Source organism: Trematomus bernacchii, unplaced genomic scaffold (genome assembly GCF_902827165.1).
Source record: "Trematomus bernacchii unplaced genomic scaffold, fTreBer1.1, whole genome shotgun sequence".
NCBI lineage: Eukaryota > Metazoa > Chordata > Actinopteri > Perciformes > Nototheniidae > Trematomus > Trematomus bernacchii.
The window spans coordinates 12,604,122-12,618,404 of record NW_022987705.1 but is presented as its reverse complement, the minus strand read 5'-3'; the positions used below and the strand labels follow the sequence as shown (position 1 = coordinate 12,618,404).

The 14,283-nt window shown below is 39.3% G+C and overlaps 1 protein-coding gene across 3 annotated transcripts; it reads right to left on the bottom strand.

Moving 5' to 3' along the window:
- Positions 1–238: 238 nt before the first annotated feature.
- Positions 239–8,581, bottom strand: LOC117490636 (solute carrier family 22 member 5-like). 3 transcript variants are annotated; one of them, XM_034140394.1, is made up of 10 exons: positions 8,107–8,581; positions 6,969–7,072; positions 6,298–6,452; positions 6,004–6,175; positions 5,242–5,368; positions 4,387–4,481; positions 3,470–3,684; positions 3,073–3,255; positions 2,554–2,689; positions 241–995 (listed from the first exon to the last, which is right to left on the bottom strand). In XM_034140394.1, the coding sequence occupies exons 1-10, from the start codon at positions 8,503–8,505 to the stop codon at positions 911–913; spliced, it is 1,671 nt and encodes a 556-aa protein (XP_033996285.1). In that variant the 5' UTR covers positions 8,506–8,581; the 3' UTR covers positions 241–910. The 3 variants fall into 3 exon arrangements, with proteins under 3 accessions (XP_033996286.1, XP_033996285.1, XP_033996287.1); XM_034140395.1 differs by lacking the exon at positions 2,554–2,689 and having other exon boundaries at positions 239–995; XM_034140396.1 differs by lacking the exon at positions 6,298–6,452 and having other exon boundaries at positions 5,996–6,175.
- Positions 8,582–14,283: the final 5,702 nt, after the last annotated feature.

The window sequence follows — 14,283 nt, the reverse complement described above, 5'->3', positions numbered from 1 at the left end:
TACCATGGAAATCTAGCCTGCTAAAAAGAGAACCAGCGTCGTAGGACCGGAAAGCCCGAGATTTCCCTGAATTTAGCCGGCTAAGCGAAAATCCAGCTTCGTAGTACAGGCCTCAGAACAACCACAGAACTTCCTGATACTGGATGTTCAGACAAGATAATGGCAACAAAAACTGCAACAAAACATCTCATATCATTCTTTAATATAGCCACCAAAACCAACCCCTCCTTATCCTCATCATCCACATGACGACTTTTTATAGTTTACGTACATGTTTATGAGGTTAAAAATACAATTTGTAGAAATTAAACAATATTCAAATATTTCCTTTTTGCTGACAACCAAATAATGGTTTCTTTATTTGCATTTTATCCCAACAGCTTGAAGTGCCCGTGCATAACAAGAAAACAACATTCATAACTTGCCGTCTTGACGAAAGTCGCTTGATTGTCTTAAAAATTGCTTATATAAACATTGTACTATTAATTGTATACAATGCATACCGGTTACTGTTGTTCCTAATCAACATTACCTTCTGGTAATTGCAATCTGTATAAATCGATTTAATTACATTTTTTGTGAGGAGTAACTTTGAAGCAATTAAAGCTCGACCAATACATTTGAGTATTTGTACATGCACTTTATGAATGTTATCACAAATCACATAGATATACAGTATACAACATATTAACATGGATGTGCTTTGCAACATGAGTGTTTGGTGCTAATTCTAAAAAAACAACACAATTGTGTTGTTTGAATAACTGTCAAACTCCATGGTGCAGTTGAAGTCAAATGCTTTCACTAATCTAGTGACATAAATGATTATTATTCTCAGGTATTATAAGTGGAAGGAGATAAGATGGTTATCCAGTTTTTGCTTCAGGCAGATAACAGTGAGGCTCCTTGTTCAAGGGAAAACTGGAGACTTCCCTTCTGCAACCTTTTCCTTTTCTTCAGTGTTTGTGAGTTTATAGGGTTTCTTCTTACAACATCTAGGGTTAATAAAGAAAACATTGATTCAGATGCGGTAATGGTTCACAGATACTGAACAGTGCTTTTGAGGCCTGAATGCACTGTGTGTGAATTACCACACACGTTTAATGTAATGTGTTGAGTTTGTGTGACTGGCTTACTTATGACCTACCAGAGGTGCAGTTTAGTTTCTAATTAAAGTGCAGTTAAGTCAAGCACTGTTAAGCAATGACTGACACTACTATGTGACACAAAGTTAAAATATCATAAAAAAAAACACAATCACTGCCAAGATTTTTGTTTATTTAAAGACTAATTTGCTAAGTCTGAGCAATATAATTATAATATCTATATCATTTGGAAATACATATATTTGCCTTCTGGTATTGATCTTCTCATCAGACTGTCAGAAAATAAAGAAGCGTATTTCATAAAATGTTTAAGTGATTCTTCATGTTAAGCTGGCTTTGCTATAGTGTGTCGTTTGCCTTCATCTGGTCACATATAATTATGGCTGTGGTGAGTATATCATTTTTAGTTTCTGTAATAAATGTCCCTGGTGGGTTGAAGCCGAGTGCAGGAATAAAGCAGGGACAATTATAATTTTGCTAGAATACAGACCTAGACTATTCTGCCTTTTTTCTTTTTTATAAAAGCAATTGATAACGTGAAAAGATCATTCTTGAAGGCACAAGAAAAGGAAATTACCAAGTGGAAGTTATATGGTGGCAATATGAGGACATATCCTAGCCTGCTTTTTTATAATGTTTGCCATCAAGTTTTAATCCAGCTTAAAGGTGGGGTAGGTAAATTTGAGAAACCGGCTCGAGATACATACACTTTTTGTTATATTCCATGGAATGCTCTTAACATCCCGATAGCAATGAATATCTTAAGTGCTTTGACGGCCCGGCTAAAATAACTGGATGGCCTACCTGCCTGTCAACCTTCCATCTGTGCACAAACTTATCTCGTGCCCTCATTGGTCATGTGCGCGTTCATGTGTGTTGGAGGAGGGGCTCTATAAGGAAGTAGCAGATTTTCTCCGGTTGTGTATTTTCAAATTCTAGCGATCTCGAGCCGGTTTCTCAAACGTACCTACCCCACCTTTAAGAGCATTCCATGGAATATAACAAAAAGTATTTCTGAAATAAATTACATACCCCACCTTTAATATGTTAATATATAATCCTCTTTATTATGAATCTGATGAATTGTAATTTATTATTATTTGTAGTAAATAAATTATTTGAACTGTTTTTATTATTTATTTATGGAGGCCATATGTTTTTGTTTTCTTATCTATTTAATTGTATTTTCTGTCTTTCATTCACATACAAATATATATTTCAGATTTAAAGCATACAGTTAGCCATGTTTCTTTCTTTTGATTTACTTGTAATGCCTGTAGACAAATGAGTTTTGAGCCAAGAACATATTTGCTTTTAAAAAAAGAAAATTAGAAAACCAAATCCAGTCAATTTTTATGTTAATTGTAATTAAAATACAAATGATTATTTTTAATAAATAATATCAATGATTTCTGGGAGATTTGGTGACAGGAAGGTGCAGTTTTACCCGGGGAAGTGTTGCATGTGACTGATGGTGTCAGGCAGAGGCATTCCATAGCTCTCGGGCAGCAGGAGGCTCAGCAACCCGGAAGCAACTGTAATGCTTCCCATAAGGATGTAAGGCAGTGAAACGGAATAGCTTCCTGTGGCAGCACATCAAAGAAGGAGACAGTGAAAAACGACCATGGCCACAGCAAATAAAAACAACAAAAAGACAAAAGGTATAGCGACTGTAAGGATTGTATCTGCATCAGTACTTTAAATCAAATCTTTAAATAGAAGCCTCTAAATTTGAAGAGAAAGAGTTAGGTTTTCAGCATAATGGTCTATCCGATGTGGTTGCTAATCAAGCCTGCTTTTAGATTCTTTGTTCTTGTGACTTTTGTTCTGTTTTGTTTCAGTGGAGGCACCAGCTTGTTCTAACAAGAGGTCAGTTGGGTAAGAAACAGCTTTGTGCATCCAAATAATTATATGCTTAGGAAAATGTGAGAAGTGTAAAATAAGGCAGAGGTGAGAGCCTCCTTACTTAAGTAAATGAAGTATGGGGCAATGATGCTGCCTATTCTGGAGGCCATGGAGCAGGCCCCCAAGGCCGTATTCCTCAACACTGTTGGGTAGAGTTCAGCTGTGTATGCGTACACAATAGCAAATGCTGTCGTCACCGCACACTTCCCCATCATCTCCAGTGTTATGGAGAGATAAACCAGGTCTAGAGCGGGTAAAGCATTCAATCAGAGGTTACATGTAAGTTGAGTTATATAAGATGCAAATTCAATTATCTGCAATTATGTTTGCTTGCAATTGAGAAATCAGACACATTTTGCATCTGAAAATACTATATAATGAGTGATCCTACATAGACAAACAAATAACAAAAGGCACAAAGCTTTATTAATAAAAAGTGCTTCCTCTAAGGGTCATACTTGCTGGCATGAGCTGTACGGAGAGTAGAAACAATCCTCCCATGAAGAGGGTTGATGAGAGACTCAGTCGTCTGGACCACCAGCGAAACATTACCCAAGACAAAGTGTAGGCTGGTATCTCAACCAAAGCCGACACGAAACAGTTGAAGTAAGCGTTACCGTGAAGGTTTGCCGTGTTTAGGGAAAGAGCAAAGTAAGCAATGGTCAAGGTGTTCCTGTGGGGATACATTTTAAACATTAATATCAATTTAGAATATGTTTTTAGTTAGTAGCTCTCAGGCATGACACAACAGCGTAGTCAGAAAACAAATTAAACTCATATTATTGGTGTTCCTTTTCTAGAAATTCTCATCTAGTGTTTCACAAATGTACCACAGCAAATTGGGGCCACTAAATATTACCAACCCATTCCCAGCGTTGATTTATTTTTCAAACGTAATTACAATGGCCCTTATAAGCCACTTGAGGTGTGATACAGTCTATGGTGATGACTGATACAAAAACTGAAATGTTAGTTCATGATTCTTATTTGGATTAGAAAGTGTTTCTTTTAGAAAGAATGTCCATGCTGCTTGTAACTTATCAACCTGCTATGATGAAGGATATGGAGGTTACGACTTATTTCCCGTCAGACTAAGTTAAACTGTTTCTAAATCAAACTGCATCGGTTTTCAGTAAGGAAGTGAGCACAGGATTAATACAGGCATACTGTGCAGTTATGAAACCTGATTTTGATCTGAGTTGCAGGCTTCACAGCACCTGACAGGTCATTATTTGTTGTTAGTTCAATGGACTGTCATTGGGCCTGAACAGTGTATGTGCGTTTGGAACAGCATGTGTTCAGTATATGTCTGTGTGTGTGTGTATTTGTGCATGCAGGGTCACTGTACTGAATGTGGGGGTCAGCAGGGACTCACCAGACCAGCCACAGCGTGAGGGAGATCCAGCGGATGTTTGGGGAACGGAGCAGGTCACAGATGTTGAGGGCCTTACTCTCGCATTGAAGTTCTTTCTGTAGGGCAGCAGAGCCCTCAGAATAACAAACACTTAGCAAGCAGAGGCATCGCTCTAGAAATAATTTCATTAGAGAGATGCTTGTGTATGAATGGCCACTTGCTGAGTGAACACATGCATGTGCACGTGTTCACACATGCATGTGCACGTGTTCACACATGTAGTACCCAAACGTCTGGATCAGGATTAAAGGCAAAAGTTAAATGTGCAATGAAGACTGGGGGGGGGGGGGATTCTTGTAGTAATTAGGAGTAGAGGTAAAGCAAACAGATTTCTCCAGTTTATGTTTAAATTGTAACATGTCCTATTTGTTATCTCCCCTTAGTCATAATTCTCTAAAAATACAAATCATATAGTGATTGGCAGTGTGATCATATTTCTTAATGTGAGTGTTGTAGTGTTGACAGTTTTTTCTGAGGTTGTCCAGTTCCTAAATTGTTGATAATTAACAACCCAACACAACATCTTTTGAGTACATTTTTACAAAAGTTTTAAGTATTCCAAAAAAGAAAAGAAAAGTGAAACAATCTTTGGGTTCATACCGGCAGAAAATGTTGCTCCATAATGTTTACCGGAAAACTGTAAATTATTACATCACAGGCAGTGAACCATTAAGGATGTTCTAACACTTTTAAGTAAACTCTGCAAGAGTATAGTAAGAGTAAACAAATATGATACTGGCTTATCATATTAGGAAAATGCCCTGTGCCCAGTTTTTATGCATTTACATGAACAGTTTTTTTTCAGTGAGATCTCACCTGCAAAGGACTAAAGATGACCGGCGGAGGCTTGATTTTGTTCTTTTTAGCAGCATCTCTCACTATGGCCTCTGCCTCCTCCACTCTGCCCCGAGACAGCAGCCAGCGAGGAGACTCTGGGATGAACCTGCCTCAGTACACAACAGAGAGAGAGACAGATGTTGAATCCCCCCAGAAGAGAGAAAATTATTTTACCTTATTCCGAGTCCTTTGACTGCTCAAATGATCCTCCATAAAAGTAAAACATACCTAACCTCAACCTTGATAAAGTTGAAAAAGGCTGATGCTGTTGCAATGCTGTTACTGTTATTACATTGTGAATATAGTGACCATATCTATGTATGACACTTTTTCTTAAATGTATACCTAATCCGAAAATTATGCATGCATTTTAATATGATAACAAATACATTAAAAATTATTTGTCATAATGTCATCGTCACAAGTTTAATGTCACAACACCACAGCCCTATACAATTTATATGTTATTATCAAAGAAGGACTGTATTTATTATGTTTATCAACTACGTGATTAATAGGCAAATTCTTTCAGCTTTAAAAAAAAAATCTGTTTAGCTTTTGACAGGAACTATGTTGATTAATTGATTGACCTTCATGAACGTAATACTTAAAGCAACGCTGTACTTTATACACCACTCAACACTGTAGAAAATAAAACACTTGAAATGAAACACAGCCAGAGATAAAATCAACTAGAAAAATAAGAACCCCACACATTCAAGCAAACACACACCTACCTACCACCAGAGAGGCACATAGAGGAAGCCAGGCAGGGTGAGGCCTAGGAGAAGCATCCTCCAGTCTCTCAAAAAGTAGGCTAACAGTGGCAGGAACATGTAGCCTGCAGCAAAGAAAAGACTCACACCTGCGGTGGAATAAATTGTCCGAACTTTTGGGCTCAATATCTCTGTCCCTGAAGCACAGGAGAAAAGGGGGGAGATTCAAAGCACAGGCAATGAATGACACATTATTTTTCATGGACAAGTTAGCAACTAAATACACCTGAAATCATCGAATAGAGGCAAACAAAAGTACCTAGCACAAACGCAGCCACATAATTAGAGATTGTTGCCATCCCGACAATAAAGAACAGGGCACAGAACACGGGCCAGGATGGAGCGAAGACCATGATGAATGTGAACACTGTCTGGACTGCCATGGTAACAAACAACACTATTTTTCTCCCATACCTAAAAATGATGCAAAGCACAGGTAAATGACCATGTAAGTAGATGCAAAGGTCAACCAATGGAACCCTCAAATCTACTGTATAGTATGATTCACTGAAGTCGACAAAACACTGAAAAATCCAGTAAGTACAACACAGTAGTAGAACTTGTTTACCAGAGTTTGCATAGCTGTTGAAGTTAAACATTTAGCCGAGAGTCAGCATTTGTGAGAAGGTCAACACATGACAGTTGGGAAAATGCTTTACTGATGCGGCTTCATTTTTTACTACTTTTTTTTCCATTTAGTGAACTGTCAGACTTTGATCAGCACTGACGGCTAAAAAAAGAGAAGTAGGTTCTTGTTGAGTTGTTTGAGTACGAGAATATCATTGTAACATTAATATCATTAAAACATCTATTCATTGACAGTGGGGCACACTTGTTGCTGTTGGAAATTTGACTTGGCAGATCATTTGTTACAATAAGTGCTTACTTAGTGATTAACGTTTTGAAAAACTAAAGTTAATCCTTCATCACCTGTCAGAGAGCTGCCCCGAAACGAAGGAGCCAGTGAGAACACCACAGAAGAAGATGGAAGAAGTTAGCGGGTTCTTCCACCTGTCGTCACACACCAGGTCCCACTGCAAACACACACACGCACACAAAAAGTAGCAATTTCTTAACGAAAAACTGTCTAAAAAGTACCACAGGAGTGCATTTGTATGTGTATGTATAATCATAACAATTATCATAGTTATATCAAAATAAACTTACTTTGCAGAAATTTGAAATGTTGGCTTTTTTTAACAATTATAACCTAATGGCTTATTTATTTGTTATTACTGGAAATAAAAAGTGTTTTCTTTATTATGTCTAAATATGCACCTAACGAGAGTGGAACAAATATTAGACACATCTTTGAAAATGTAATACATTATTGTTTTAGTTTCCCAATGATTGATAACTTGGTGGCTGAACAATTAATGTTATATGTGAGGCAATTTCTTGTGTAGATGTTGAAAATATCTCTGAATCTATTGCAACATCAAGATGAAATGTAGTTTTCGCACTTAATTTAAAAACTCTAAATTACTAAGTAGGCTACTGTACTTGAGTAAAATGTTGAGAATTTGACAATTGTATGCTACGTCGTACTCGTACTTCACTACAATTCGACAGTAAATATTGTAGGCTACTTTCACTCGACTACATTTATTTAATACCTTTAGTTACTACGCAGATTTTCATTAATAATGTGAAATAATTTATAATTGAGTTACAATTGGAGTAAATACAAAAGCTACCTTGCAGTATACAGAGTAATTACAACTAGCTGTAACTGTACCAGCTTTGATAACACTTTAATGTATCAATAATTATAATGAAAACATATGATACATATTATTCTGGGATGGGCCAATCTGCATAATGAGTAGGTACCACCTTAAGTATATTTTGAAGCTTATTATTTTTGTACTTTTACTTCAGTTACATTTCAAATGAAGGAATGTTCTTGTAGTTATCCTACACACTCCGGTTCTTTCACTCAAGTACAAGATCTGAGAACCTTTTCCACCTCTGCTTATACTTCCTGTATGAATATCATATACATTTCTCATGCGTCATCTCAGTGTCAGCTGCATCCCAGAAGCTATACGCAGACCTGTGCACAAACCTCCGTTATGATGGTAGAAATGTACACGCTTTGGTCATACTCCCACCCATCCAAGCAGCTCTCAGTCGGCACATTAGACATGTTAACATCGACCCCGGGCAGAAAGCCTCTGTCCGAGAAACTCAGCACATCTCCCAGCCTGTATCTGGAGCACTTGCTGGGCACCAACGCGCCGCTGTTGCTGTCCAGCTCCAGCGGGATGCTGCGGTTCCTCCACGCCGCCGTCAGGTTCACGTTTGCGGGAATGACGCAGCGGTGGGGCGGAGTGTCGGCGACGAAGACGATGAACATGCCGGTGAAACCGTTAGGGATGACGGTGAGACAGAGTAGGAAAAACACCTGCTGCTGGAAATGTCCCCATTCCCCGAGAAAGGCAGTTGCAACCTCATAGTCAGTCATGTTGTTTGTGTTGGCTTTTTGCTCCTTGCACACTAAGTGGAAGGATTTTGAAGTGGCAGTGGTTTTGTTACAGCTTCTAAACCATCCCACCCATCACCTGCTGTATTCAGTGTTGGCTGCGGTTTTCCTAATTAACCGATATTGAGAAGATTAACAGGTGTGATGCCCCTGTGGGATCATCAGTGGAGAAGGTGTGGCTGCACTGATTGCAGTGATTCAGGACACCTGGGTCTGGTGCCCTGGAGCTATTTAAAGCCTCTTTGCTCCTCTCTGGTTGCGGTCGAATAGTCCATTTAGCTTATAGATATTAGGAACCTTTACCCCTAGATTCCACCGGGTCCGTCTGCGGCGCGTTACGGACGCGTTACGGCTGCGCCGCGGTGCTCAAGGTGATCGCGGCCACTCTAGTCAATGGGTGCTATTCCACCACACGCGGCGCGTTACGGCTCAGACGCGTCCCAGAAGCGTCCCAGAAGCGGCTCGGCGCAGGGCTTTTCTAAAATTAGGATCGAATCCTATTTTTGTCGCGGCGCAGCCGTAACGTAAGGTCGGGCAGGCAGGAAGTGGAACGTTCAGAGCTATATAGACCTATATATATACACACACACAAACTAATTTTGCAGACCCTATCCCTCCGTAGTCTTTCAAGTAGGAGGAGAAATGCCAGCGTTCTCCTCCGGTTTACTGGCACTGTGTAAATTATATATATATAGAATAATTATGATGACGAATGCATTTTTTTGCCACTAAAATACAGCAACACATCTTTGATTCATGTCGTTTATAACTGGAATATTACAGTTATTATTAACTTTGTCTGTACAAAGTAGCCTGTCCAGGAAATATGCCCAAATCAACAAAAACTGCGCGGCGCAGACGGACCAGGTGGAATCTAGGGGTAACGGAGTGAAATGACCCGGAAGTCCCTCAGTGGCAGCCATGATAAGTGCCGTTCGAATTCTCTAAATGAAAGGAAAGGAGGTTTCAAACTTCCTTTATAACCTCCTTTAGCTTAGGAACCACTGGACCTCCCTAACCGAAAGGAGAGGAGAAAATGCTGCCCCACAATGCCTTGCGGCCGCGGCATTTGCCGTCACACAACAGTCGGCCGTTCACGGAAACAACCGATTATGAACGAGAAATGATATCATGAAAGTTACGGTGCTTATTAAACATTTTAAAAGGTATGTGGTAAGTTGCCAAAGTGCTTTGTTTTGAACGTTCATCAGTATTATAATCAAAAAGAGAAATATGAACGTTAGTTTTTACTGAAATGATCAAATAAAGTCAACATTTCACAGTCTTAACTGAGCTGTGTGGGGTCTTTTAAAAGATGTTTGAATGGTGATATACACAGTGATAGATGTTAAGGACTAACGTTTATAATAAATACATTTGTATTGATTTTAAGATCTTTTCATACAATCATACTTATTGGGATCATTTGTATTAATGTGGACCGGAGGGAGAGGGTGACGAGCATAAGTTTCACTTTCCTTTTTTATTTCAATTCCAACTTTGGTCATGAAGAATATGTTTCTCTGTTGTCCCCGTTCAGAAAGCATAAAACAACAGCATCAGAGCACGGTGCAGAGTCTCTAGATGAGATTACAGTAGTCCCTCGTTCTTATTAAACATCCATGTTGTAGTCCGCTGTATAGAAAACTGTAGTTTCCATAGTTTCCCCACAGCAGCAGACGCACATTTGTGACGTCCGCTGGCGCATCTTAAACACGTCGGATAGTGAAAGTGCAGTCGGATTCTCTAAAGTACCGCAGTCTCTTCTCCTAAATCCTTTTGAATTCTCCTATCCACTATCCCTTAACCCCATGACGTTTCACTCAGAGGTCAAGGAATAGACGATAGGGTTAGAATTTAGGAGCTGATTTTTGGATTATTCGACCGCAACCTCGGTCTCTCTCTGCTCCTCCCTGCAGGCACCTCACTTACTCAAATGTAATTAAAGTCAGATCCACTCGTGTCTTGGACGGGGCAGTGATATCATAAACCTGTTAATGTACGCATTCAAACGCTTTTTCTTTTACCAGCTGTATTCACCTTGCAGGTGCAGCTATGTGTCTTTTATCCTGGATAAAGTGTTTAAGTCATGGATGTTTAAAGTTTAACTTCTTCATATTTGACTAATATTAAAGTTCACTTCTCATTCAGGAAGTATGACGCTTCGCTGTCAGTACGCTTGTCCATGTTTGAGATTGGTCGAATGCTCCAAATACCACCCCTTTCATGTGAACGCGCACCTAACTAGATAGGACACGGCTGGCTTGAGCGATCCACTTGATAACCAGCGTCGTAGTGCAGCTTAGCGAGAGCGCGTATGTTTTGGATTGGGCCAACCGGCTAACTCAAACATATGCTAAACTCCGTCCCACACTCTCCCTGTCAGATGCAGAACAACTGGTCCATGCCTTCGTCTCCTCAAGGCTCGATTACTGCAACGCTCTCCTCATCGGGACTCCTAGCGGGAGCCTTCAGAAGCTCCAATATGTACAGAACAGTGCCGCTAGGATCCTGATGAGGGTGAGAAAATACAACCACATCACACCCGTTCTTCATTCCCTCCACTGGCGTCCTGTCTCATTCAGGATCGACTACAAGATCGCACTACTGACCCATCAATGCATCCACGGGAACGCTCCTCCATACCTGAAGGAACTTCTCACATCTCAAACCTCCACACGCAACCTCCGCTCCACAACCAACCATCTGCTTCGCCCCCCCAGGACCAAACTACGCACAATGGGGGATCGGGCATTCTGTGCAGCTGCTCCTCGCCTGTGGAATTCCCTCCCAGACCACCTGAGGACTCCACAGACCACTGACGCCTTCAAGAAAGCCCTAAAAACCTTTCTTTAAAAAAAAGCTTTTGATTAAAACTTTTGTTTGTTTTTATTATGCCTCCTGTAGCACCTTGGGATTGCTGCTAGCAATGAAAGGTGCTTTATAAATTGAATTTATTATTATTATTATTATTATTATATCCAGGTTAGGTTGAACCAACTTCGTAGTACAGGCCTCCGGTTTTGTTGAGTATGTTATGAGTTTTCTTAGTTGTTTCACTTTGTGCACTTCAACACTCTCACACATACATGTCCATACAATCCTCACCCTGCATTTACACGACTGATACCACTGATATTCACACCTCATGCCTTATGTTAGTTTTGCACTTGATTAATTTGGTTAATTTGAACTACTTGTTTAAATAAACATCTTTTTCTACCCGTGAACATGTTGTGTCTCCTCTTTGTTGTGGCCTTTTGAGCCAGGTCGCAACAACAGGCCACATACAGTTCCTGGATAAAAAAAAAAGAGTTACACAATGAAACAGGCCTACTGTATAGCCTACTGTCCACTTTGCGCCAAATAAACATAAAGTACGATCTACATCTACAGTATGTCAACATGTTAGCTTAGATACGTGTCAAAATATAGCTTTTTTCAGTTCCAACATAACGTTTAGCTCTGTCTCAGAATTTATAACGATGACCTATTGACCTGAGTGTGTGTCTGCACCTACTCCATAAAATATTAGGGTGAGCGGTCATCTTATATTTTTCCTGAGGGGTACTTTTATTGCTTATATCAAATCCGCTAAATGTGTCCCTGGAATTATAAATAATAAGATTGTATGTTGCATTGGTCTAATTAGAATTTGTATGAGATCATTTGGTCAATCACACAAAATCAGAAGCTCCAGTTGACCCATACAGGTGTATCAAAGAGCAAATATCAAATCGGATATTTGTGCTATGAGTAATTAATGATGATTTCCACTTTGTACTTGCCGCACAAGACTCTGCAGGAACCAGACAAAAGATCTGCACATATTTAATCTCCCAGCAACTGTAACTGTTCACATTTGATCTATCAGATACCTTTGTCTGGCATTTAAATCTCTGTTAGATTGAAATGTTGCACAGTAAAAATAGCTGGAAGCTTTTAATGAAGTGTGCTGATCTTTAGTTTGATTCCTGATCTTTTAATTCTTTCCTGAAAGGTTTTAATGATGCCAAACAACTCTTTACCCTTTTTTCTCTATAATGGCATATCTATTTGGTTTAAAGTCCAAATATAAATCACGGTCCAATCCTTTGTTACAACTACTTTAAGGTCTGCCCTCTGCTTTCCAAGAATAGCAGACCCGTTTGTCAAGGGTGTGACAATAACCTGAAACAATCTTGATCATGGTTAAACATTATCTCAAAAGCTGATTATATGTTACAATAAATATTCTGAGGAAAATTGTTTTGCCAACAGTAACACAATCCACCCACAATTAATTTCACTCCACTGACGCTTTTAAATTTGTATATCGTTCTCTCTCTGTGTAAGACTGTTACAACCTTATGTTGTAGTGGTGTTGTAGACCACCCAAATACTGTGCAAGCTTTTTTGATGATTTTACTGAACTGCTGTCTATAGTGTGTATTGACTTTGACCGTCTAGTCATTGTTGGTGATTTTAACATCCATGTTGACAACCCCCAGGACAGAGGGGCTAAAGAACTGTTTTGTGTTCTTGATAACTATGGACTGACTCAGCATGTGGCGGAGCCCACGCACAATAAGGGGCACACTCTGGACTTAATTATCTCAAAGGGTCTGAATATCTCAAAGGTTGTGGTGACTGATGTTGCACTCTCTGATCATTCCTGTGTTTTCTTTGAGAGCTCTATTTCGGTTCACAAAAATGTTCAGAAAGAGGTAACCACAAAGCGATATTTAACTGAAAATACTAGGGAAATGTTTACTCATAATTTTTCATCCACACTTGCCCCTGCTAACATCTCAGTAAATGAGCTAGTAGATCATTTTAATTCAAAAATTAAAAATGTTATAGATACCATTGCTCCAACTAAGGTAAAGGAAGTGATTGGCAAGAAAATATCTCCATGGAGAAAGGCCATGACCGTGAGAACAGAAAAAAGAGAGTGTCGAAAAGCTGAACGCAGGTGGCGAAAAACAAATCTCCAGGTTCACTTTGAAATCTATAAAGAGAGACTTGGCCTTTATAATTTGGAATTGAAAAACGCACAACAGTCTTTCTTCTCTGACATCATTACCAAAAACAAAAACAACGCACGTGCCTTGTTTGCTACCGTTGACAGACTAACTAACCCCCCAGTGTCAGTCACCTCTGAATTTCTATCCACCAGGGCATGCAATGATTTTGCCTCCTTCTTCACTGACAAAATTCAGAAAATTAGACAAGCAGTCAGTGCCTCTGCATCAGGTACAGCAAATGTGTTGTCCCTATGTCCACCTAATATCAATTCAAACACCATGACACAATTCCATCAGATTAATGGTAAAAACTTAGAGGACATTATTCAACTTCTGAAATCCTCCTCCTGCTGCCTTGATATTATTCCAACAGGATTTTTCAAAGATGTTTTTCATTGCATGGCCTCAGATCTACTTCATATAGTAAACACATCTCTTCACTCAGGTATTTTTCCAGAGGCCCTGAAAACTGCAGTCATTAAACCGCTCTTAAAAAAGAATAATCTAGATGCTTCAGTAATGAACAATTACAGGCCCATATCAAACCTGCCATTTCTAGGTAAAATCATTGAAAAAGTAGTTTTTCAACAGTTGAGTAACTTCTTGCATTTAAATAACTCTTTGGATGTGTTCCAGTCAGGATTTCGTCCAAACCACAGCACTGAGACTGCTCTTGTAAAGGTCTTCAATGACATCCACTTAAACACAGACAGTGGCAGAACTTCAGTGTTAGTATTATTAGATCTCAGTGCTG

What these genes read in the sequence shown, in the direction of transcription:
- LOC117490636 (XM_034140394.1), bottom strand. Translation starts at nt 8,505, where the DNA reads ATGACTGACTATGAGGTTGCAACTGCCTTTCTCGGGGAATGGGGACAT. An exon ending in TCATCTTTAGTCCTTTGCAG is followed by an intron (nt 4,482 to 5,241) that starts GTGAGATCTCAC and finishes GCTGCCCTACAG; the next exon opens with AAAGAACTTCAATGCGAGAG. An exon ending in CTCACGCTGTGGCTGGTCTG is followed by an intron (nt 3,685 to 4,386) that starts GTGAGTCCCTGC and finishes GTATCCCCACAG; the next exon opens with GAACACCTTGACCATTGCTT.